This window comes from Anolis sagrei, chromosome 7 (genome assembly GCF_037176765.1).
Source record: "Anolis sagrei isolate rAnoSag1 chromosome 7, rAnoSag1.mat, whole genome shotgun sequence".
Taxonomy (NCBI): domain Eukaryota; kingdom Metazoa; phylum Chordata; class Lepidosauria; order Squamata; family Dactyloidae; genus Anolis; species Anolis sagrei.
This window is the reverse complement of record NC_090027.1, coordinates 19,953,454-19,979,289: the sequence shown is the minus strand read 5'-3', so window position 1 is coordinate 19,979,289 and position 25,836 is coordinate 19,953,454. Positions and strand designations below refer to the sequence as shown.

At 43.9% G+C, this 25,836-nt stretch overlaps 1 protein-coding gene across 2 annotated transcripts in view; it reads right to left on the bottom strand.

The window, feature by feature from the left end:
* Positions 1-3,834: 3,834 nt before the first annotated feature.
* Positions 3,835-25,836, bottom strand: part of FAM118B (family with sequence similarity 118 member B) — a 34,349-nt gene continuing 12,347 nt past the window's right edge. For both annotated transcript variants that reach the window (XM_060787279.2, XM_060787278.2), the window contains exons 2-7: positions 22,164-22,247; positions 20,351-20,603; positions 17,522-17,749; positions 12,225-12,353; positions 8,866-9,151; positions 3,835-6,360 (exon numbers count right to left, since the gene is read on the bottom strand). In XM_060787279.2, the coding sequence (XP_060643262.1) occupies positions 6,287-6,360; positions 8,866-9,151; positions 12,225-12,353; positions 17,522-17,749; positions 20,351-20,603; positions 22,164-22,240 (1,047 nt within the window). In that variant the 5' untranslated portion in view covers positions 22,241-22,247 and the 3' untranslated portion in view covers positions 3,835-6,286. The remainder of the gene's footprint in view (positions 6,361-8,865; positions 9,152-12,224; positions 12,354-17,521; positions 17,750-20,350; positions 20,604-22,163; positions 22,248-25,836) is intronic.

Below are 25,836 nucleotides of genomic sequence, written 5' to 3'. Positions count from 1 at the left end.
GTATTTATATTCCTGCTGAGATTGTTGACCAAAAGATTGCAGGTTTCAATCCGGGGAGTGGCGTGAGCTTCTGCTGTCAGCCCCAGCTTCTGCCAACCTAGCAGTTAGAAAACATGGAAGTGTGAGTAGATCAATAGGTACTGCTCCAGCGGGAAGGTAACCGCATTCCATGCAGTCATGCCAGCCACATGACCTTGGAGGTGTCTATGGACAACGCCGGCTCTTCGGATTAGAAATGGAGATGAGCACCAGAGTCAGACACGACTGTACTTAATGTCAGGGGACAACCTTTACATTTACCTATGTTCACTGTTATGCTTCAGTGAACTTCCCCCACAGGACCCTGCTAAAGTAAACTCAGATTCCCCTAAATGGAGTGTCATTATTTCCACATGTAGAATATGCAGCTGACTTGGCCACGGTGGTCCACACTCTTGTTACATCCCTAATAGACTACTGCAACGCACTCTACATGGGGTTGCCTCTGAAGACTGCCCGGAAGCTTCAACTAGTCCAACGCTCGGCAGCCAGGTTGCTCACCGGAGCTGGGTACAGGGAGCACACAACTCCACTGGCTGCCTATTAGCTTCTGAGCACAATTCAAAGTGGTGGCTTTGGCCTATAAAGCCCTGAATGGTTCTGGCCCAGTATCTCCTGCTACGATCCACCTAGGGCCCTGAGATCATCCGGGGAGACCCTGCTAGTTGTCCCCCCATTATCGCAATCGCGTTTGGTGAGGACAAGGGACAGGGCCTTTTCTGTGGTGGCCCCTCGGCTATGGAACTCCCAAGTGAAATTAGATCCGCTGCATCCCTCTTGACCTTTCGGAAACAAGTGAAATCCTGGCTATGGGATCAGGCCTTTGTAGATTAGGTTGACCTGCTGACATGATGACTTTTATGGAACTGACTGACTACTCCTTGGACGATGACTTAAACCGGCGACTGTTGACTGTTTGATTGTTTTTATACTATTTTATACTGTTTTATTGCTAAATTGTTATTTAAATTGTATATTTATGTTTTTGGTTGTGGGCACCATGGGGTGCCGGTTTTTAGCCGGCCCGAGTCCCTCTGCGGAGGTTGAGTTAAGACGGGAAACAAATGTCCATAATAATAATAATAATAATAATAATAATAATATTTTTTTATTATTATAATTATATTGTGATTTTGTGATATGAAATTCAGCATATAGATCTCGTGTGCTGTGACATACTGTGTTTTTGTGTCAGTAAAATAATAATAATAATAATAATAATAATAATAATAATAATAATAGAATTTTGGAGCACAATACTCCTGACCTCACAATCGTGTTTAAAAACAAAGTATGGATTGTCGATGTCGCAATTCCAGGTCACAGCAGGATTGAAGAGAAACAACTGGGAAAGCTGACACGATATGAGGATTTAAAGATCGAACTGCAAAGATTCTGGCACAAGCCAGTCAAGGTGGTCCCAGTGGTGATCGGCACACTGGGTGCAGTGCCGATCAAAGAATTCACCAACTTCACTAAATGTGCAAGGGAGCACAAACGGAATTTACATAATGAATGATACCGAAGAGGGGGAAAGTGCATGTGATCGCTAGTCTGAAGACCTTGGTCTGCACTTAAACACAATCGGCGCTGACAAAATCACCATCTGCCAGCCGCAAAAGGCCACCTTACTGGGATCAGCACGTATTCTTCGCCAATACATCACACAGTCCTAGACACTTGGGAATTAAAACTTGTGCGCCAGCTGCGCCCGTACCTTGGGAAGTCAGATCTGGCCATGGTGGTCCACGCTCTTGTTACATCCCGATTAGATTACTGCAACGCGCTACGTGGAGTTGCCTTTGAAGACTGTTCGGAAACTCCAACTAGTCCACCGAGAGGCAGCCAGAGTACTCACAGGAGCGTCATACAGGGAGCATACCACCCCCATGTTGTGTCAGCTCCACTGGCTGCCAATCCAATTCCGAGCACAATTCAAAGTGCTGGTTTAGACCTACAAAACCCTATATGGTTCCGGCCCAGTGTATCTGTCCGAACGGATCTCCCTCTACGTCCCAACTCGGGGTCTAAGATCTTCTGGGGAGGCCCTGCTCTCGACCCCGCCTCTATCGTAAGTGAGATTGGCGGGGATGAGGAGCAGGGCCTTCTCGGTGGTGGCCCCTCACCTGTGGAACTCACTCCCTGGGGAAATTAGATCAGCGACATCCCTCCTTGCCTTCAGGATAAAATTGAAAACATGGATGTGGGACCAGGCATTTGGACAATCGGGCAGATAAAGAAGGTCTTTGACGATGGACAGGAATTGACAAAGTGGAATGGAATTATGGAACTCTGAAAGACGAATGCTGAGCTTGAGATTAGTTTTTATTGATTGTGTTATATACTGACTGTTTTAACTGTGTTAATTGTTTGATTGCTGTTTTTATATGTATGTGTATTCTATGTAGGCATCGATTGGTGCCGTTTTGTAAGCCGCCCTGAGTCCCCCCTCGGGGGTTGAGAAGGGTGGGGTAAAAGTACCCGAAATAAATAAATAAGTGTCCGACGTGTGATCCAATACAACAGTGTCTGCTGTGGACTCATCTTGTTGTGTTTCTAATAATAATAATAATAATAATAAAATATTTTATTTATTTATTTATTTATTTATCTTACTTATATACCGCTGTTCTCAGCCCGAAGGCGACTCACAGCGGTTCACAACAAATACGAACAGCAAAAATTCAGTGCTACAGTATAGAAACAGTTAACAACCTAACACATTACACAATTAATAAACAGTTACTACAATACCCATTCACTGTCGTCTCATCATCAAAAACATGTTCCAGATTCGTCATCCATTGTTCCATTCCAGTGTTCATTAACCAATCATTGCACTAATTATTCGAACGCCTGCTCAAACAGCCAGGTCTTCACTTTTTTGCGGAATACCATTAGAGATGGTGCTAGTCTAATGTCCGTAGGAAGGGCGTTCCACAGCCGAGGAGCCACCACCGAGAAGGCCCTATCTCTCGTCCCCGCCAGTTGAGCTTGAGAAGCAGGCGGGATCGAGAGCAGGGTCTCCCTGGAAGATCTCAAAGTCCTGGTGGGTTCATAGGCAGAGATGCGGTCGGATAGGTAGCTTGGGTCGGAACCGTTTAGGGCTTTAAAGGCCAACGCCAGCACTTTGAATTCAGCCCGGTAGCAGATTGGTAGCCAGTGGAGTTGGCGCAACAGGGGGGTTGTATGCTCCCTGCGCTCCGCTCCTGTTAAAATCATGGCTGCCGAGCTTTGGACTAGTTGGAGCTTCCGAGCTGTCTTCAAAGGCAACCCCACGTAGAGAGCGTTGCAGTAGTCTAAACGGGATGTAACCAGAGCGTGGACTACCGTGGCCAAGTCAGACTTCCCAAGGTACGGGCGCAGCTGGCGCACCAGCTTTAGCTGTGCAAATGCTCCCCTGGTCACCGTCGAAACCTGGGGTTCCAGGCTCAGCGATGAGTCCAGGGTGACACCCAAGCTGCGAACCTGCGTCTTCAGGGGGAGTGCGGCCTCATCCAACACAGGCTGTAACCCTATGCCCTGTTTGGCCTTGCGACTGACCAGGAGGACCTCTGTCTTGTCTGGATTCAATTTCAATTTGTTCGCCCCCATCCAGACCGTCACAGCGGCCAAGCACCGGTTCAGGATACAAAATCCAGCATATAGATCTCGTTTGCTGTGACACACTGTGCTTTTGTCAGAATAATAATAATAATAGTAGTAGTAGTAGTAGTAGTTGTAGCCATCACCAGCAACTGGTGCTGAGAGCTAAGCTACACTTTCCATTCACATACACTGGTGTGCAGCCATGAATCTGTCTAAAAGCAATCTTTTATTAGAGCTTCTGACAACATATAAAACAGGATTTTAAAAAGGACAATGAGTAATCTTAAAAACGCTCGTATTTCAATCTTGCAGAATACAAAAGGCCCTAGTAGCAAACTCTTTCATAAAGGGAGAAGACGGATCTCCCTGCACATACAGCCTTAAATAGAAAACAGCATCACATTGATGTGACAATCCTCATGTCCAACCTCAGAAGGGTCCAAGAAGCACAGGGTCAAGTCCTTCAAATGATTTGTTTCAGAATAGCAAGAAAACAAGACAGGCAAGTGTTCACTTGATTTTAATTCTCCAAGTGGCCTCGAGAATGATCTGCCTCGCTTGAAGCTGCCAACATCTTGCATTGCAGTTCGGGCACAAGGGCTAACCTGTAAAGCTGCTGATGGAGTGCTTTGTGATCTTGCCTCCGACCAAGTTAGTAGCTTCAGAAGTGATTTAAGGGCACTGGCCTTAAATCCGAAGGCAATGAGAGACATCCTAACAAAACCTGTGGACCTCTGGGTGGAGGGTTGATATCAAGACAAGGGAGACAAGCGGGACTTGGAAAAGGCACATATCATGGAAGGACCCCTTGCTAACTGCACTGAGACATATCCACATTCAAAATATTTCCACACCAACTTTCAACTAAAATAACCTTCATTTATTGTTAGATCTTTGGAACTATATTCTAAGAAAGACTTCTGATATTCAGTCATGCGGATGGGTGATGGATGGTAGGCCAAACAGCATCATGAAGGGACATGCAATTTCTATTAATTTATTTTGCCTGGTTATCTGCTTTGTCCCATATAAAAAACCACATCCTCCGATGCAAATAAGCCTTACGTGTCTTTCTATGGTGAACATGGAGATCCTGGTGGTGCAACCGGACAAATGTCAACGTGCTGGAAGAAGCAAAGGCCACCAGCATTGAAGCAATGGTCCTCCACCATCAACTCAGCTGGACCGACCACATTGCCTGGATGCTCGACCACCGTCTCCCAAAGCAGTTGCTCTACTCTGAACTCAGGAACGGAAAACTGAATGTTGGTGGGCAGGAAAAGAGATTTAAAGTTGGGCTCAAAGCCGACCTTAAGAACTCTGGCATAGACACTGAGAACTGGGAAGTCCTGGTCCTTGAGCGCTCCAGTTGGAGGTCAGCTGTGACCAGCAGTGCTATAGAATTTGAAGAGGCACGAATGGAGGGCGAAAGAGAGAAACGTGCCAAGAGGAGGGCGCGTCAAGACAACCCCGACCGGGACCGCCTTCCACCTGGAAACCAATGCCCTCACTGCGGGAGAACATGCAGGTCAAGAATAGGGCTCCACAGTCACCTAGGGACCCACCACCAGTACACCGATCTTGGAAGACAATCCTACTTGGACAACGAGGGATTGCCTATGTAAGTAAAGTAAACCCTTGTTCCAGCAGGACTGCAGACCGAAAGGTCAGCAGTTCAAATCTGGGAAGCAGGGTGAGCTCCCATCTGTCAGTTCCAGCTTCCCCTGCAGGGACATGAGAAAAGCCTCCCACAGGATGGTAAAACATCCGGGCGTCCCCTGGGCAACGTCTTTGCAGATGGCCAATTCTTTCACACCAGAAGTGACTTGCAGTTTCTCAAGTTGCCCCTGACATGAAAAAAAAAAGTGGACATGTTGCAGCCATCAGAGGCCACCAAAGTCACTGGTGCTTCCTGTTTCCAAGCTCAGTTGGTCACTTAACTGGGTTACTAGTCTGGAGTAATATCTCTTCTGTCCCAATGGATGCAACCCTGCTAACCATCACTCTGCGGGGATTTCCTCATCATGTCTGTTTAAGCTGAAAGGTCGGCGGTTCAAATCCGGAGAGCAGGGCGAGCTCCCATCTGTCAGCTCCAGCTCCTCATGCGGGGACATGAGAGAAGCCTCCCACAAGGATGGTAAAAACATCCGGCCGTTTCCTGGGCAACATCCTTGCAGACGGCCAATTCTCTAACACCAGACACAATAATAATAATAATAATAATAATAATAAATATTATTTATTATTATTATTATTTATTACATGACCAAAAAAAAAAAAAAAGCTGACATTATCTGCAAACGACTTCCTTCCTTTATGCTTGACCAAGTGCTTTACCAATGCCCAAGGATATTCCCTTTAAAAAAAACCTTCATCTTGAAGAAAGGCAGACTTCAAATCAGTCTTCATCAATCCGGAGTAAGAAGTAACTGGAATTGTTACTACTGCGCTTCAACCTCTGTTGGCATCAGCTGGGCAATGGCCCCTGAAATGTGACGTGTTTTGAAAAGAGGCATCTACGACTTTCTTTTTTAAGCAACTTCCCTGTTTTCCAAGAGACATCCTGTTGAGTCTTGAGCCTTTACGAATGTCCATGTGGATGGCAACTCACAACTTAACAAGACTTGTCTTTCCAGCTGAGCTTAGGGGCTTCTGAGCATTAAGTGAGCTCTGTACCTTTGATTTCAGTGTGCGCCAAATCAGTGCCGTTTAATTGTCCCTCCTGGGGTAGACCTGGTTGGGAAATGAAAAAGATCCTGTGGTATGGAGGTGGCAAAATAATGCAGACGAAAGCAGTCGCTACAAAACAATTTGTGATTATAGCAGGCCTCCCAAAAACGTTGGCTATAGACCAGGCATGGGAAAACTTTGGCCCTCCAGATGTTTTGGACTTCAGCTCCCACCATTCTTAACAGCCTCAGGCCCCTTCCTTTTCCCCCTCAGCTGCTTAAGTGGCTGAGGGGGAAAAGGAAAGGGTCCGAGGCTGTTAGGAATTCTGGAAGTCCAAAACAACAAGAGGGCCAAAGTTGGCACATGCCAGTTATTGACAGTATTCCAAATCCATTTCATTCTTGATGAAGCCCAACACTGTGGAATAGCTGTAAAATCTATATATAAAAATATATATATATAAGAACCTTAAGGTCGTAATTAGGGGGTCAAAAACAGCTAAACCACCGGACGAAATCTCACCAAATTTGGCCTGCCCATACCTCTTCCCCCAAGGTATGACCAACAACCCTCAAAACACCAATACACAACAACACAGACGCACAATACCCGAAAAACACGGAGCATGCGCAGAGGCCTCGGGAGGAAAACGATGAGGAAGGACTTCATTTCCCAGCTTCCCCTGCGCCCAAATCTCCCTCCGCATGCGCACTGCCGTGGGAGGAATACGATGAGGAAGGACTCCATTTCTCAGCTCCCCCCACGCCCAAATCTCCCTCCGCATGCGCACTGCCGTCTGCCTGCCTCCCTCTACACGAGCCCAGCCTAAGAAAGCCCACCAGACCGATGTAAGCACTCACGCTCGGGGAGGGCATAGGAGCTGCAGGGGGCCACCAAGGGCAACTAAAATGACACGAAACGGGAGGGAGAGAAAGAGGGAAAGAAGGAGGGAAGGAAAGAAAGAAAAGAAGATAGAGAAGGAAGGAAAGAGAGGAGGAGGGAAAGAGAGGAGGAGGAAAAGAAGGAGAGAAGGAAAGAAAGGTAGAGAAGGAAGGAAAGAGAGAAGGAAATAAAAAAAGTCAAAGAAGGAAGGAAGGAGAGAAGGAACGAAAGAGGGAAGGAAGGAAAGAGACAAGGAAGGATGAAACCAAACAGCAAGGGAAGCGAGAAAAGAAACAGGTAGAGAAGGAAGAAAGAAGAAGAGAGAGAAAAAGAGGGAAAGAAGGAAAGAGGGAAGGAAGGAAGGAGAGAAGGAAGGAAAGAAAGGGAGGGAAGGAGAGAAGGAAAGAAAGAAGGGTAGAGAAGGAAGGAAGGAGAGAAAGGGAGGGAAGGAGAGAATGAAGGAAGGGAAGAAGGACAGAGAAGGAAGGCGAGGAGGAAGAGAAAGAGGGAAGGAAGGAGAGAAGGAAGGAAAGAAAGGGAGGGAAGGAGAGAAGGAAAGAAAGAAGGGTAGAGAAGGAAGGAAGGAGAGAAGGAAGGAGAGAAAGGGAGGGAAGGAGAGAATGAAGGAAGGGAAGAAGGACAGAGAAGGAGGGAGAGGAGGAAGAGAAAGAGGGAAGGAAGGAGAGAAGGAAGGAAAGAAAGGGAGGGAAGGAGAGAATGAAAGAAGGGAATAAGGATAGAGAAGGAAGGAGAGGAGGGAGAGAAAGAGAGAAGGAAGGATGAAACCAAAGAGCAAAGGAAGTGAGAAAACAAACAGGAAGAAAGAAGAAGGGAAAGAAAAAGAGGGAAGGAAAGAAAGAGGGAGGGAAGGAAGGAGAGAAAGAAAGGAGAGAAGTTTGGCCACAGCAACACGTGGTGGGTACAGCTAGTCTACCGTATACCATGCAGCTGTGGACGACTCTACATAGGGACCACCAAACGCAGCATTGCCCAAACACGAATCAAGGAACATGAAAGGCACTGCAGACTACTTCAACCAGAGAAGTCAGCCATAGCAGAGCACCTGATGAACCAACCTGGACGCAGCATATTATTTGAGAACACAGAAATGCTGGACCACACCAACAAGCACCATGTCAGACTACACAGAGAAGCCATTGAAATCCACAAGCATGTGGACAATTTCAACAGAAAGGAGGAGACCATGAAAATGAACATAATCTGTCTACCGTTATTAATTTTTTTTAAAAAAATCAGACAGTAGATAAAGAGAAACACTCAAAAAGCAGGGGAATCCCAGACAAAAATCAATCAGGGCCAGCTAGACAAAGGATTCCTCCAGGTAGCAATCAGTCAGGCTTTGAAGCTGCAAGGCCATTCAATGCTAATCAAGGTGGCCAGTTACAACCTTCACACTTGCCTCAGATAAAAAAGAGTTCTCTCTCCCACCCTGGACATCATTCCACAGACATATAAGCCTCACTTACTTAGTTTCCAACACACCCCTCAACCTCTAAGGATACCTGCCATAGATGTGGGGGAAATGTCAGGAGAGAAGGCTTCTGGAACATGGACATACAGCCCGGAAAACTCAAAGCAACCCAAGAACAGCTATGTTTCACACCGTGAGTTCACAAGTCTGAACATACATGCCACTCATACAATTCATGACATTGTTCTCCTTACCTGCATGACACCGGTTGGAGATCTCATTTGTGAGTCTCTCAAAATACTCTGGCAAGTCTGTGTATTCGTCCCCATATGAGATCACTTTGATCCCTTTGTCCAGCATGTTTTCCCGGAGCTTCTTGAACTCGTCCACATCTCCGCGGCGCACGAGCATGAAATGCTCCAGGTCGGACTTGTGCTTCACGGCTTCGAGGAAGAGGGCTTGGAAGGTGGTATCATCCACAGTCCAGCCACAGCCCAGGAACAAGAAAGATTTGGCTTCATATAGTTTCTGGATCTCCCGCTTTCCAAACAAATAAAAAAGTAAGAAAAGAGAAGGAAAAGGCGGTAGAGAAATGTCTTATTACTTCCACACATATGCATCAGTATATCTACCTACTGCAGACCCACGCTAAAACAGTAGATGTGGCTCTTAATGAGACATGCCGCATTATCACAGGGTGTCTGCGCCCTACACCACTGGAGAAATTACACTGTTTAGCCAGTATTGCACCACCTGACATCCACCGGGAAGTTGCAGCCAATAGTGAAAGGAACAAGGCAGTGACATCTCCAGCTCATCCCTTGTTTGGGTATCAGCCAGCACGTCAACGACTTAAATCAAGAAATAGCTTTCTAAGATCTACAAAGACACTCGCTGGAACATCTCAGCAAACGAGAGTCCAAAAGTGGCAGGCCCAAACCCAGCACCTCAATCCGTGGGTGATACCAGATGAGAGACTCCTCCCTGGGCACACAGAAGACTGGGCGACTTGGAAGGCGCTGAACAGACTGCGCTCTGGTACCACAAGATGCAGAGCCAACCTTAAAAAATGGGGCTACAAAGTGGAATCCATGACATGTGAGTGTGGAGAAGAGCAAACCACTGACCACCTGCTGCAATGCAACCTGAGCCCTGCCACATGCACAATGGAGGACCTTCTTGCGGCAACACCAGAGGCAATTCAAATGGCCAGATACTGGTCAAAGGACATTTAATCAACTACCAAGCTTGCAAACTTTGTGGTTTGTTTGTTTAAAAATGCAATAGAACTGTTTGATTTGCTCCCTTTTCAACTTCCACCAAGTTTACAGTTCTTTAATATCAAGTAATAGGTTAAATATAGGGGCAGAAAGAAAGGAAAAACAAACAAACAGAAGATACCCCCTTCTAGTTCAGTTGGAGCCTAACAACATCTGGTGGGCCACACATTATGTAGAGCAGTGGTTCTCAACCTTCCTAATGCGGTGAACCCTTAATACAGTTCCTCATGTTGTGGTGACCCCCTAATCATAACATTATTTTCATTGCTACTTCATAACTGTAATTTTGCTACTGTTATGAGTCATAATGGAAATATCTGATATGCAGGATGTATTTTCATTCACTGGACCAAATTGGGCACAAATACCGAATACGATCAAATTTGAATACTGGTGGGGTTGGGGGGGATTGATTTTGTCATTTGGGAGTTGTAGTTGCTGGGATTTATAGCTTATCTACAACCAGAGAGCATTCTGAACTCCATCAATGATGGAATTGAACTAAACTTGGCACACAGAACTCCCATGACCAACAGAAAATACTGGAAGGGTTTTGGGCATTGACCTTGAGTTTTGGAGTTGTAGTTCACCTGCATCCAGAGAGTACAGTGGACTCAAACAATAAATAATAATAATAATAATAATAATAATAATAATAATAATAATCTTTATTTATACCCTGCCACCATCTCCCCAATGGGGACTCGGGGCGGCTTCCATGAGGCCAAGCCCATACAACAAATTACAATAAAATAAGATACAAGTTACAATAAAATAAACAAAATTGCAGAAAAATACAAAACATGTAACGACAATGAAAAAAAATTTTTTTAAGTAAACCAAACATAATGACAGTGAGCGGGCCGCATGTACATAAAATGATTAATAATTTAGGGTGAGATAAAGGAGTAGAATTATTTGGAAGGGAGAACTCGTAGAGAGACAGGAAAATAAACAAGACCTTCGTACAAAGGGGTGTACTCCTAGGACAAAGACGTTGAGGGGAGCAATAGGTTAAGAATATGTAACTACTCTCCAAAAGCGCAACGGAAGAGCCAGGTCTTGAGACTCTTTTTAAAGGTTTCTAAAGTAGGGGCTTTCCTAATCTCTCCAGGCAATGAGTTCCAGATTCGGGGGGCTATAGAGGAGAAGGCTCTCTCCCTTGTACCTACAAGGCGAGCCTGAGAAACTGGCAAGGGTAAAAGGAGGGCCTCCCCCAAAGATCGAAGAGTTTGGGCTGGTTCATGGAGAGAGATACAATCACGAAGGTAGGCGGGTCCCAAGCCATTTAGGGCTTTGTAGGTCAGAACCTGCACCTTGAATTGGGATCGGAAAATGAACGGCAGCCAGTGGAGCTTCTTAAACAGGGAGGTTGATGGCTCCCTGTAAGTTGCCCCGGTTATTAATCTGGCTGCCGACCGTTGAACAAGTTGTAATTTCTGGGCCGTCTTCAAGGGTAGCCCCAATGATGGATCTGGACCAAACTTGGCACGAATAATGTGTTAAGTGGTCAATTGTTATATATGCATTGAATTACTGCTGTTTTTATTGTGTGTAAACCCTGTGAGTCGCCTTCGGGCTGAGAACAGCGGTATATAAGCAAAGTAAGTAAGTAAGTAAGTAAATAAATAAATAAATACTCAATATTGTGAACCCTGATGGAGTTTGGGAAAAATAGACCTTGACTTTTGGGAGTTGTAATTGTTGGGATTTATAGTTCACCTAAAATCAAAGAGCATTCTAAACCCCAACCAATGATAGAATTGGGCCAAACTTCCCACACATAACCCCCAAAAGCAACAAAAAATACTGATGGTTTTTGGCAACCCGTCTGACGTCTCCTCGTGATACCCCAAGGGGCCTCGACCCACGTTGAGAAACATTCATGTAGATCAGGGGTCCTCAAGCTAAGGCCCGGGGGCCAGATACGGACGCCCCCAAGGTCATTTACCCGGCCCTCGCTTTAAAGTCTGAAATGACTTGAAAGCACACAACAACAACAAAAACAACAATCCTATCTCATCAGCCAAAAGCAGGCCCTCACTTCCCATTGAAATACTAATAAGTTTATGTTGAAATTGAAATACTAATAAGATTGTTGTTAAAATTGTTTTTCATTTTAATTATTCCATTGTTTTTAAGTGTTTTTTGCACTACAAATAAGATATGTGCAATGTGCATAGGAATTCATTCATTTATTTTCAAATTATAATCCAATAGTTTGAAGGACTGTGGCCTGGCCTTCTGTTTAAAAAAATGTGAGGACCCCTGATGTAGATGGAAAATATGTCCACATAAAATGAAAAAGGGCCACAGAAATCTGTAAATCTCACCATGACTTCTGTGTTGCGTAGCACGTTCTGGTAGCCAGCTGGATGGAGCACGATGCCACTGGGATTTGTGTACACGCCATGTATGTGGAGGACACTAAGCTTCCTCTTCTCCTGGGCCCACTCCAAGACCTGTCCAGGATTGTACAAGAAGTGTTCACCATCGAACTCCAAAGGACCGTTCACTTTCCCTTGGCCTATATGATGGACAAGGACCAGTTCTTGCTTCTCTAACTACTAGGGTTGACTCCTACCTGAGGGCCCGCTTATCCCCCTACCAACCCCAGGGATTACTCCGGTCTGAAGACCAAAATTTGCTTGAAGTCCCTTCCATCCAGACTTATCATTTGTCATCCACTAGGCAGAGAGCCTTCTCGATTGTTGCCCCTTATTTATAGAATACCTTGCCAGTTGAAACCCGAACCATCTGAGAGCTACTTGCTTTTCGGAAAGCCTGTAAAACCTTTCTTTTCCGACAAGCTTTCGATGGGTGAACAATCTCGGGACTATGTTCTCGTTTTTATTGTCTTTTAAAGTTGGTTGTATTGTTTTAATCTATTGTTGTAAACCGCTCCGAGCCAAATTGGGAGTGGCGGTATACAAGTCAAATAAATAAATAAAATAAATAAATAAAATTCAGGAGCCCATAATAATAATAATACATCACACAGTCCTAGACACTTGGGAAGTGTCTGATGTATGATTCAATACAACAGCCAGTAGAGTGATCTTGTTTGCTGTGGACTCATCTTGTTGTGTTTCAAATAATAATAATAAAAACAAAGTATGGATTGCCAATGTCGCAATCCCAGGTGACAGCAGGATTGAAGAGAAACAACTGGAAAAGCTGACCGATATGAAGATTTAACGATCGAACTGCAAAGACTCTGGCACAAATCAGTCAAGGTGGTCCCAGTGGTGATCAGCACACTGGGTGCAGTGCCTCAAGACCTTGGCCTGCACTTAAACACAATCGGCGCTGACAAAATTACTATTTGCCAGCTGCAGAAGGCCACCTTACTGGGATCTGCACGCATTATTCGCCGATACATCACACAGTCCTTGACACTTGGGAAGTGTTCGACGTGTGATCCAATACAACAGCCAGCACAGTGTCTGCTGTGGACTAATCTTGTTGTGCTTCAAATAATAATAATAATAATAATCTTTCCCAAGAGGCCACAGCAAACAACATCACTCTGCTGGCTGTTGTATTGGATCACATGTCAGACACTTCCCAAGTGTCTAAGACTGTGTGATGTATTATTATTATTATTATTATTATTATGGGCTCCTGAATTTTAAGATAAAGGAGTCAACCCTTGTGTAAATCAGACTGATTCAAATGCATAGCAAATAATTTTTTCCCATGTGAGGACAAATGCGCCTCCATTTTCACATCCCACACACTGCTGTATCCCCAATTTATTTACAAGGCACTCCAGGGTGCACACATAACACACAACAGGTAAAAATGGTACAAAAGTATAAAACAAGTCACAAAAAATTATAACGACAACCCCCATCAACACATGTAGCATAAAATCAAAATAATAAAAATTTTAAACTGCTGTCAATTCACAAGGTGCCAAGTGTCAGCTTCATATAGGCCCATTCGGCCTACTGAAGGTCAAAGTCCTGTCTGAACATCCATGTTTTCAGGTTGGAATGAAAGAATTGAAGGGTGGGGCTAATCTAATCTCTTTTGGGATGGTATTCCAGAGCTGGGGGGTCACCACAGAGAAGGCTGTCTCTCTCGTCGCCAACTGCATGGTGGGACTGAGAGAAGGGCCTCCCCTGTTGATCTCAGACCCCGCGATGATTCGTAGAAAGAGATGCAGGCACGAAGACAGGTTGGACCCGAAGCGTATGGGGCTTTATAGGTAATAACCTGCACCTTGAATTGAGCCTAGAAACTTGTCGAAAGCAGTTTACCTGACTATTCAATGTGAACTTTTTGTATAAACTATGTTCTATGTTCTATGTTCTGGCATGGGCTGGTCCATGAAGTCATGAAAAGTTGGAAACGATTGAACGAATGAACAACAACAATGTTCTACAGAGGTAAAGTTTTCCGAATACACTCAATATCATCCACGATTTATAGCACTTAACGTTTTGTCTTCTGTTTGTTATCCTTTCATTCTGTATATTCTATTCCAAAACATTATAGGAGACAAAAGCTCTGGACTGGACATGGAAAAACATGTGCTTATACACAAACTAACATTGTGTATCTGCCTTTTGAAGCAAGCCAGGCACTGTGCCAACATAAACAAAGATCTGTCTAAAGGAATTTTAGTGTGTGGAAGGTTAAAAAGAGGGATAAAATATTAGCATGAGTTAACATTTGGCCCTGTTCTCTAGTGCACAGCAGGAATGGCAAGGCAGCAAAATAAATACATAAATAAAATATCATGGGATAGTAGAATATGTTTTTGGTTTGTTTTGTTTTTGTGACCAGGTGGAATTGCAGCTGTGTTATTGTTAAGAAATATCAAAGCAAAGAAAGCAGCTTTTTAATAGTAGGTGAAGGTAAAACTTTTCCCTGACATTAAGTCCAGTCATGGAGCCCCCGGTGGTGCAGCGGGTTAAATCGTTGAGCTGCTGAGCTTGTTGACCGAAAGATCGCAGGTTCGAATCCAGGGAGCAGCGTGAGCTTCTGTTGTCAGCCCCAGCTTCTGCCAACCTAGCAGTTCGAAAACATGCAAATGTGAGTAGATCAATAGGTACCGCTTCGGTGGGAAGATAACAGCACTTCATGCAGTCATGCTGGCCACATGACCTTGGAGGTGTCTACGGACAACATCGCCTCTTCAGCTGAGAAATGGAGATGAGCACCAAACCCTAGAGTCAGACACAACTGGACTTAATGTCAGGGGACAACAAGTCCAGTCGTATCCGACTCTGGGGGTTGGTGCTCATCTCCATTTCTAAGACGAAGAGTCGGCGTTCGTAAACACTTCCAAGGTTTTTAAATTTTTATTTTTTCCCCCTTAAATTTGGCCCTGCCCTGTGTAATCCTGTGTGTTTAATGTCCGATTTTATACTGCTCTCTTGCTTATTATATTGGTTCTGCACTTTATGTGCTTCATTTTTTAGTTCTGTTATGCTTTTGTGTTATATTGTGTGGTTTTTTTTTTGTCATGTCAGGAGTGACTTGAGAAACTGCAAGTCGCTTCTGGTGTGAGAGATTTGGCCGTCTGCAAGGACGTTGTCCAGGGGACGCCTGGATGATTTGATGTTTTTATCATCCTTGTGGGAGGCTTCTCTCATGTCGCCATATGAGGAGCTGGAGCTGATAGAGGGAGCTCATCCACCTCTCCCCGGATTCGAACCTGCAACCTGTTGGTCTTCAGTCCTGCCGGCACAGGGGTTTAACCCACTGCGCCACCGTGTTATGCTTTGTGTAATTCTGTGGTTATTGTACTGATGGGCTTGGCCTCATGTAAGCCGCCCCGAGTCCCCCTGGGGGAAATGGAGCGGGGTATAATTAAAGAAGTATTATTATTATTATTATTATTATTATTATTATTATTATTATCATAAGGTCATGTGGCCAACATGACTGCATGGAGCACTACTGCCTGCCCGCAGAAACAGTACCTATTGATGTCTTCACATTTGTGTATTTTCAAACTGTTAGGTTGGCAGAAGCTGGTCCTAACAGTGGGAGCTCACCCCGCTCCACAAATTCAGACTGCCAACCTTTTAGTCAGCAGCTCAACAGTTTAATCTGCTGCGCCACCTTTTAAAATAGCATCTGGTGAATTATATGATGCAGCAGAATCTGAGAGACTAGTATTTTAATTCCTCCTCGATTATGGAAATCCACTGGGTGATATTGAGCAAGTCACACTTCCTCAGCCTCATGAGAAATGAATGGAACATCGCCTCTGAAGAAATCTTGCCAAAGAAAATCTTTTGATAGTTTCAACTTAGAACTGACATAATTCTGAAATGGCAGCACTTACTATGGGGGTGTCCCAAGATTGCAATTGCAATCATTTACCATCATATCATCCTGAATGCACAAGATAATATTCGATTTTGAAGCTTGGATGGAAAACTGCTAGACCAGTGGTTCTCAACCTTCCTATTGCCATGACCCCTTAATAGAGTTCCTCCTAGGTTCTTGTGGGTTTTTTCGGGCTATAGAGCCATGTTCTAGAGGCATTTCTCCTGATGTTTCGCCTGCATCTATGGCAAGCATCCTCACTACCTCTGAGGATGCTTGCTATAGATGCAGGCGAAACGTCAGGAGAAATGCCTCTAGAACATGGCTCTATAGCCCGAAAAAACCCACAAGAACCTAGTGATTCCAGCCGTGAAAGCCTTCGACAATACAAAGTTCCTCCTGTTGTGGTGACCCCCCAACCATAAAATCATTTTCATTGCTACTTCATAACTGCCATTTTGCTACTGATATCAATTGTAATGTAAATATCTGGTGTATTTTCATTTACTGGACCTAATTTGGCACAAATACTCAATACACCCAAGTCTGAATACTTGTGGGGTTTGGCGGGGGGGGGGGGGGGGGGGGTTGATTTTGTCATTGGAGAGTTGTAATTGCTGGGATTTATAGTTCACCTACAATCAAAGAGCCTTCCGAACTCCACCAATGATGGAATTGAACCAAACTTGGCACACAGAACTCCCATGACCAACAGGAAACACTTTGATGGGACCTTGAGTTTGGGAGTTGTAGTTTACCTACATTCAGGTAGGACACTGTGGACTTAAACAATGATGGATCTGAACCAAACTTGGCATGGATTCTCAATATGCCCAAATGTCAACAGTGGTGGAGTTTGGGGAAAATAGACATTGACACTTGTGAGTTGTAGTTACTGGGATGTATAGTTCACCTACAATCAAAGAGCATTCTGAACCCCACCAGTGACAGAACTGGGCCAAACTTCCCACACAGAAACCCCATGACCAACAGAAAATACTGTGTTTTCTGATGGTCTTTGGCGACCCCTCTGACACCCCCTCGTGACCCCTCCAGGGATCATGACACCCAGGTTGAGAAACACTGTGCTAGACGATACCAGGGATCTCCAGGCTCAGCTGAGAAAAAAATCCTGCTCGAAACCCAAGAGATTGACTGCCTGTCAGAACTGATAATATTTGTTAAGATGGGGAAATGGAGGGATTCTTCCCTACTTTTAAAATGTAACTTTCGTAAGCCTTGCTCAAACTCTTACTTTCCGAGCTGGGCATACTGCTGTGAAATAAATGGATCAACACCCTAGAACTGCTGTCATAAACAAGCACGAGCTCCTCCCAATTACCTTCTTCTCGTCCGTAAGGTCAAGCGATTCAAGCCGCTTCCCTTGGTCCGCGGCATAAATCTCCAGCAGGTTATCGAAGTTGGTGGTCAGGACGAGAGCCCCCTTCTCCATCAAGTGGAGCACCGACCGAAGCAGCTGCTTCCCGGTGTCTTCCATTTTGGACTCCAGGTCATCAAAGACTTCGTACAAGCAGTCTTTGAGGAAGGTAGAGCGGACATTGCTTGTGCGCTGCCAAGAAAGGAAACCAGACCAAGATCAACATCAAAGAAGTCAAGTTTAAAGGTTCCGTATGTCAGGGTTTAATGCTTTCTAGGTTTGTTTGCTGTTGATGTCATGAAAATATCATTGCAGACTTGATAAATGTGGATTTAATGATGTGTGGGAATGAATAGAAGATGTATGGATGGAGTTAATAATATTGGAAACACCAGTAAAATATGAAGGCCTGCAATGACTACCTGTTTGCTGGACTGTAATTAAAAGTTGGTAATGAGAACTGAAAAGTAAACTCTGATAAGGACTGTGACAATGGTTCTTTCAAGTTAATGTTTGCAACATTCCTTATGTTAATAAGGAAGTCAACACGAGCCTTGTGTTTGTCAACACCAATCAAGAAGAGTCAACATCTGGGAAGGAGACTGAGATGGAGCCAGGATGGAAGAAGTCTATCATTAATTTACAACTTTGGGACAACATCAGCAGAGTGTTCCTATAAAAGACTCAATCTAATAATGCTCAAAGTGTGGCAGACCTGAGGAGTCTGTTCCATCCGCTATGCTCTGCTCCATGGAAAGGAGGGAGATGGTGTACATATGGAGAGTGGCAAATGTGCAAGGGAGCAGTTTGGTCACTTTGGCCTTCTTTCTCAAGGGAAGAGGAAGGAGTGCACTTCTGGAGGAAGGGGAAGGAGGGAAGGAAGCGGGAGAGGGAAGGAAGGACGGAAATGACGGGAAGGGGTGTAAATAGCAAGGAAGGAAGGAAGGAAAGAAGGAAAGAAAGAAGAAAAGTGGGAAGGGGAAGGGAAGGTGTAGGAAGGAAGGAAGTAAGGAAGGAGAAGTTGAGAAAGTATATGAAACAAGAAAGGAAGAAAAGAAAGAAGAAAGGGAGAGAAGGAGGATGGGAAAGAAGGGAGAAAGGAAGGAAGGAAGAAGAAAGGAGGGAAGGGAAGGTGTATGAAGGAAGTAAGGAAGGAGAAGTTGAGAAGGTATATGAAAGAAGAAAGGAAGGAAAGAAAGAATAAAGAGAGAGAAGGAGGTTGGGAAAGAAGGGAGAAAGGAAGGAAGGAGGAAAGGAAAGAAAGATAGAAAAAAAGAAAGGGAAGGGGAAGGGAAGGTGTCAAAAGGAAGGAAGGAAGGAAGGAAGGAAGGAAGGAAGGAAGGAAGGGGAATTTGGGAAGTGGAAGAGAGGGAAAAAGCAATGGAAGAAGAGAAAGGGAGGGAAGAAAAGAAAGAAAGAAAGAAAAGGAAGTCTGGAAGTCAAGAGCGAAGGAAGGAAAGAGATAGAGAGGGAAGAAAGGAGAGAAAGAGGAAGGAAAATAAAAAGGAAGGAGGAAGGAAAGAGGAAGAGAAGGAAGGAGGAGAGAAGGAAAGAAAAAGGGAAGGGAGGAAAGATGGAGCAAAGGAAGAAGAGAAAGAGGGAGGAAAGGAAAGAAATAAAGAGAAGGAAGGATGGGAGCAAAAAGCTAAGGAAGGAAGTAAACAGGTAGAGAAGGAAGAAAGGAAAGAAGAAAAGGAAATGAAGGAAGGAGTGAAAGAAGGAGAGAAAGAGGGAGAGAAGGTTGGCCACAGCAACGCGTGGCGGGTACAGCTAGTGTAAGTTATGGAATTATGATTGGCACGCTGCAGGAAAGCAGGGTCTGGCCTAACAGATGCCTCTCCAAGGAGGGAGAAAAGGATATGGTAATATTTGAATGTCTGAGGATGAATGCGTGTACATGTGGTATGAATGTTGAGTGAAAATGTAATTTTCCTTTGTTTGTTAGCCATGTAACTGTAAATCCAATGTAATTGCATAGAATAACTGTATGTCTGTATGTCCAATGCCATTCTTTGTCTTAATGTTTTTCTGTAATCTGATGTACCCTTTCACACTGGAAATTGCAATAAAGAGAACCTATGCTTCAAAGTTATTGAAAAGTCATTCATGACAAATTGGTGGGATATTCTTTTCCAATGTGGGAAAGTTATTCAACACTGCTGAATTTGTCAAGAGTTCTGAATCTTAATGGGGACACACACACAAACTCCATCATTTATTTTTTAAGGAAAGTGAGACTCTGGGAGGTTTGAAAAGCTATCGTGGCCTGTGGGGAAGGCAGAAGAATGAAAACAACAGCAAAGCAACAGAGAGGAAACAATCAGGCACATCTAATCACCTCTCAACAAAAGATTGCCCCAGGCACTACCAGGCCATCAAATGCTAATCAAGGTGGTCAGTTGAGACATTCACACCTAGCTCCAGCAGACAAGAGTTCTTTGTCCCACCCTGGTCATTCCACAGATATATAAACCCATTTTTCTAATTCCAACAGACCTCACTACCTTTGAGGATGTTTGCCATAGATGCAGACCAAACATCAGGAGAGAATGCCTCTAGAACATGGCCATATAGCCCGAAAGAACCTACAACAACCCAGAATGAAAACAGGTCCCTGTTCCCTCCAGTTTCCTAACCTTGTCATATGGAGTAGCTAATTTAGCTTTTGCTTAAACCCAACACATAAAGAGAAGTATAAAGAACATATTCTATCAGACCCAGCACTAGAACTTCAACGGGATCCCCACCATCTGAAACTTGAATAAATGTTCTTTTCATGTGCTGCCAACTCACTGGTGACAGTTTCTGGATAAGGTCGTGAGCCACGTGGATAAGGTTCTTATCGTCACGGAGACACTTCTGAAATTTCCTCCGCTCCTCGTCTTCGAGAAGGTCGAAGTCAACGGCAGCATCAAGAAGGGCCTGGATGAGCCCTTTCCAAGACTTCAAGGCTGGCACCTGAGGAGCCACCGCCGCACTGATGCCCGTCCCGATCACCAGCACCAGCTCCTGCGGCCTTTTCGTTTTCAGACTTGGTAACAATTTCCTGCAACCGAAAAGGAGGGATAGGTACAGAAAGAAGGTTTACCCATTGATTTACAACATCATGCAGAAATACACAGAAGATGGAGGGACAATTGTAAAAGGAAGCTGTGGAATGAGTTCCATATTTTTACCCAGCTCTTAATAATAATAATAATAATAATAATAATAATAATAATAATCCAAGAACAAGCCATTCGAACCAATGCCATCAAAGCCAGAATTGAAAAGTCAACAACAGATCCCAAATGTAGACTCTGCAAGGAAGCAGATGAAATAATAGATCACATCCTCAGCTGCTGCAAGAAGATCGCGCAGACAGACTACAAGCAGAGGCACAACACCATTGCTCAGATGATTCGTTGGAACTTGTGCCACAAATACCATCTGCCTGCAACAAAGAACTGGTGGGATCACAAGCTGGAAAAAGTTTCCATTTTCCATTATTATTATTATAGAAGCAAAGTACTAGTTTCAACTATGATGTCGTGAGGGCAGAACAAAAGCGAAAAGAGCAAGAATGGCAGATAGAGAGAGCAGGACTGAACAGCAAGGCAGTAGCTGTCTCCAGGATTGAGATGCCCACCACAAAGCAACCCAGTATTGGAGTTCAGCCTGTGATTGTGTTTCAAGATCAAGGTGTTTTGGATGTAGGGAATGATGTCAATGCAGAAAATGACAGCAGCAGCATACAAAATCCGCCAGGGAATGACTAGTTCCAAAAGTCAACTGTGTGTCCAGTAATCTTCTTCCTTGAATCTACAATTTGGTGATGGGTCTGGGCATTGTATGTTTTTACCCTGTTCCCCCTTCTTCTCCCTCACCCATATTGTGATTTTAGTAGTTATATTTATATTTTTAATGTACCAAACATGCCAGGTTTGTCTGGAAATGTGACACTATTTCCTGTGCTGGTCAATGACCGAAATAAATATTTTGATTTGATTTGACATAGAGACACCGGTTCAAAGTGTAGTTTCCCATGAGAATGTTCCTACGGGGTATAGAGATGAGAGTTGTGAACCGCTGTGAGTCGCCTTCGGGCTGAGTACAGCAATATATAAGTAAAATAAATAAATAAATAAATAAATTTACTCCCTGAATTCCTCCCAGAGAGTCCCCAGGATTTTGGGCTTGAAAACAACTTGGCACCTGCAGAAACTAATGGGTTTATAGACAGACGGGTGGAAATTAGCCAAAACAGACAGCTCGGCCAAGGCCTACGGCGTTCTGCCAGGCTTCGACAGATAAGGATGAGAGCCATTCAGGGAAAACGAAACCAATTTCTGAGTACTTGGAATGGCTTAATGGGGTGGAGATATAAAGTTTCATGCACAGGAAATATAGTCAGATGAAGCATTGTTTTAGAATCCTGCTAAATTCTTGCTCTTGTCTCATGGAAGCCTTGCTTGGAAGATTCATGTTTAAGGACGCCTTGTTTATGGTTTGATTCTTTGTCTCTTGTGATTATATACTCATGCCTCGGATCAACGTTTTCCTGGTTCTTCGGATTTTATGAGAGAAGTCTGGACTATAGACTGAAGGAAGATTAAATTAGAATTACCTGGGTTTTTTTGCAGGTGGAACTCCATCTTCCAACAATTTTTCTTTAGCCAGATTCAGGTTCACATTGGAAGCCATCCAGTTTCTAAAGAAAAATAAAGATTTCAGGTGAAAGCTGGCAAAACGCTGAACGCCGAGTAAAACAAAATTCCCGAAGTTGATCATAAAACTGCTGAGCTGCTTAACTTGCTGACCAAGTCTACACTGCCATATAATCCCGTTCATGGCAGATCCAGAACCTGGAATATATAACTGTGTAGAGGGGAAAAGATTAGAGCTTTTCTGTGACTGGGTGGGACCTTGCAGTAAAAAGTTTTAAAGCCACTCTACGGAAATGGCGTGTGGTCATATAAATTCCTCAAAGCAGGTTGTTGGCGTGTCCTGTTGCTCAAAGTCCTTGCTCCCCCCCAAAAATGAGGAGGTGGCAGTGTTCCTGTGCCAATGAACTGATAACCTCTGGTGTGATTACAGGAAATCCCACTTCCAGGCATTGGCTGGATCCAATTCTCATCCATTCTTACTATGAAACTAACTGAGGCTGAACCTGAAATGTTTAGGAGGAAGTGAACACCTCTTTCATTTCTCATTGTGCCCAGAGCCCCAGCCAAGTCACATATTTCCTGCTCCGGTTAAGGATTAGTCAGCTTTTTCTTTTATTTCCTCTCTTTTCCTAGACTGGGAAGTGTCTTCCAAGAAAGCTTCATCTGACTCATTAGCGGTATATAGTTGAACAGGCCTTTGAGCCTATAGAGAGAGTAGCCACTATAATAATAGAATATTATTATAAAATGGAAATATGTGTACAATCCGGCACAGAATGGGTTTATAAATATTATGAAAAAGTAGTTATGACCCAAAGTGATATGTGTATTATATCTCTAAATAGCTTTAAATGAGTCATGAATACTATATAGGTGAAAATGACTTTAAGAACCTATATAAGGAGCCTCCGGTGATACAGCAGGTTAAATCCGTGAGCTGCTGGACTTGCTGACTGAAAGGTCGGTGGTTTGAATCCGGGAACAGGATGAGCTCTTGCTGTTAGCCCCAGCTTTTGCCAACCCAACAGTTCGAAAACATGCAAATGTGAGTAGATCAATAGGTACCGCTCCGGCAGGAAGTTAACAGCACTCCATGCTGGCCCTGGAAGTGTCTATGGACAACGGCGGCTCTTCAGCCTAGAAATGGAGATGAGCACCCCCCCACCCCAGTGTTGAACTCAATTTATTTATTTATTTACAGCATTTATATTCCGCCCTTCTCACCCCGCAGGGGACTCAGGGCGGATTATAGTGTACACATATATGGCAAACATTCAATGCCAATTTTGACATACAACATATACAGACATACACAGAGGCTATTTAACTTTTTCTGGCCGCCAGGGGAGCCGTCGCTTTCATCGTCCATCTGCGACGCTGATGAAGCACTTCCGCATTCCCCGCATGCTTTTTTTTTTGCTGCAGTGCATTGCTGGAGTCTTCTTTATGGCCTCATAAATTAGTTAATTTAGCCTCCCCACACTTTAAGGTGGTACCTAATTTTCCTACCTGACAGATGCAACTGTATTTCGGGTTGCAAAGTTCGACAAGAGGCTACACAATTGGTTGGAAACCCACTCCAACCCGGGCTGGATGCAAACTCATGACCTTTTGGTCATGAGTGATCTTAATGTAGCTGACACATTAAGAGTGATCTGAATGTAGCTGACACTCAGCCAGCTGCGCCACAATCCCGGTGCACACACAACTAGACAAGGGAAAACCTTTACCTTTACCTATCATAGAAGAAGAAATATTAAAGCTCACTCACTAACTCCTTCATCACCTCATCCATTCACTGGAATCTTTAGTGTAGGAAACCTGAACATTATTGCTACTGTTGGCCTTTCATATATATGACTTCTGTATCAATGACTATATATATATATATATATATATATATATATATATATATGTGTGTGTGTGTGTGTGTGTGTGTATGTATGTATGTATAAAGTAAAACATTCCAAAATGCAAAGCTTGATTTTTCCATTTTGCTACAGCATCTATATATATATAAAAATGTAATGTTCGTTTGTGGAATTAACATAACTCAAAAACCACTGGACGAATTGACACCAAATTTGGACACAATACACCTAACAGTCCAACGAGTGTCCATCACTCATAAACACACACACAGTTTCTCAAGTTGCTCCTGACATGACAAAAAATTGCGTATACTGCTTTTATATGGTCTATAATATTATATGCGAATGTTTTTAATTATATTTTATGTGTTGGTGACATTGATTGCCGATTGTAAACCGCCTTGAGTCGTCTTCGGGCTGAGAGAGGCGGTATATAAGTATGGTAAATAAATAAATAAGTATACCACTTCTGAATAGTTGCCCAAAGGGCAAGACTCTTGCCCTCCTCTACAACCAGCCACTGAGCAGACAGGTTATTATTGGCCAAGGATTACTGCTGCTAAGACACTCTTAAATCTGAAGTCAAGAGACTTAAGTCTCCAACTTGTGCACTAGAGGAGAATGGGCCGCTCTCCAAGGAAGCGGTGAATGGGAAATGGGTTGCGTGAGAACGAGGCGCTTCCCAGGCGGTCTTTGCCGACTCCTTGACTCAACAGATGAGAGCGGAGAAGGGGGAGGAAGTTTTCCAGAGTCAGTAGGCCATTTAACAACAAAAATAAACACAGAGGAAAGAACGTCTCTTTAAGGAAAACGTTTCCCCCCCCCCCCCCCTATTCTTCTGCCGCAATACTTCCCTAACTTGACGAACAAGCTAAAGACATTCTTTCAGTACGGAAAGCTTACAAAAATATTTCTCCACGGGGATTGTCCTTCTCTCGTGTGAACCTTCTGACTTGGTGCAAAGGCTGTCAAGTTGGATTCCAGTGAGCATTCTGTTCCAGGAATAAAGTCTTAAATTCTTTTTTTGTGGCTGTTATTCTAACCCATTTTCTTTTGATCTTTTAAAAAATCACATCATCGTTATTGCTGTTTTTTTTAAGGCTGCAATTCTGCAAAGGGAGAGGAGAAGAACGTATTCCCTTTGCAGGCCAAGAAACCTCCTCCGTCTGCTATGCTCTGCACTAATACTCCAACAATAATAAGAGCAAAGAGAGGGCATTCTGAGGGCATGGGATCCAAAGCCATTCCATGCCCTAAATATGCCCCCAGAATGGCTGAATGAGTGTGCCAAGAGTACAGCAGCTTCTTTTATTTTCCATCTAAAACACTGAAAGAAATGTTCTCCTGCAACCTAGAAAATCCTTTGAGAAGGACAGCAGAAGAAAACAAGTATTTGGGCTTGCTGGGAGAGAGATCCCAAAGGAAAGCTGTCCCCTGGCTCTCATAGATTTGCTCATTTAAATCAGACAGAAGTTAAGATTAAAACTACATCGGAATTCTGGAAGCTGCACTTCAAAATCAACTACTTCAAACTCTGCATCTAAATACCTGTATCTGCGAGAAACCATAGGTTGAAACGTGGAATTACATTAACTGTGGGTAGAGCACTTTCCCTTCCTCCTAACGTTGCCAAGGAACAATTAGGTCTTTGGAGATGCCCTGGCAAGTTAAGTAATGGTCTGATTGTATTTGGATGGAAGTGTATTTGGGTGGAAACCGACTGGAGTGGCAGGAAGCCAGGGTTAGTGCTAGAAAGCCTGCT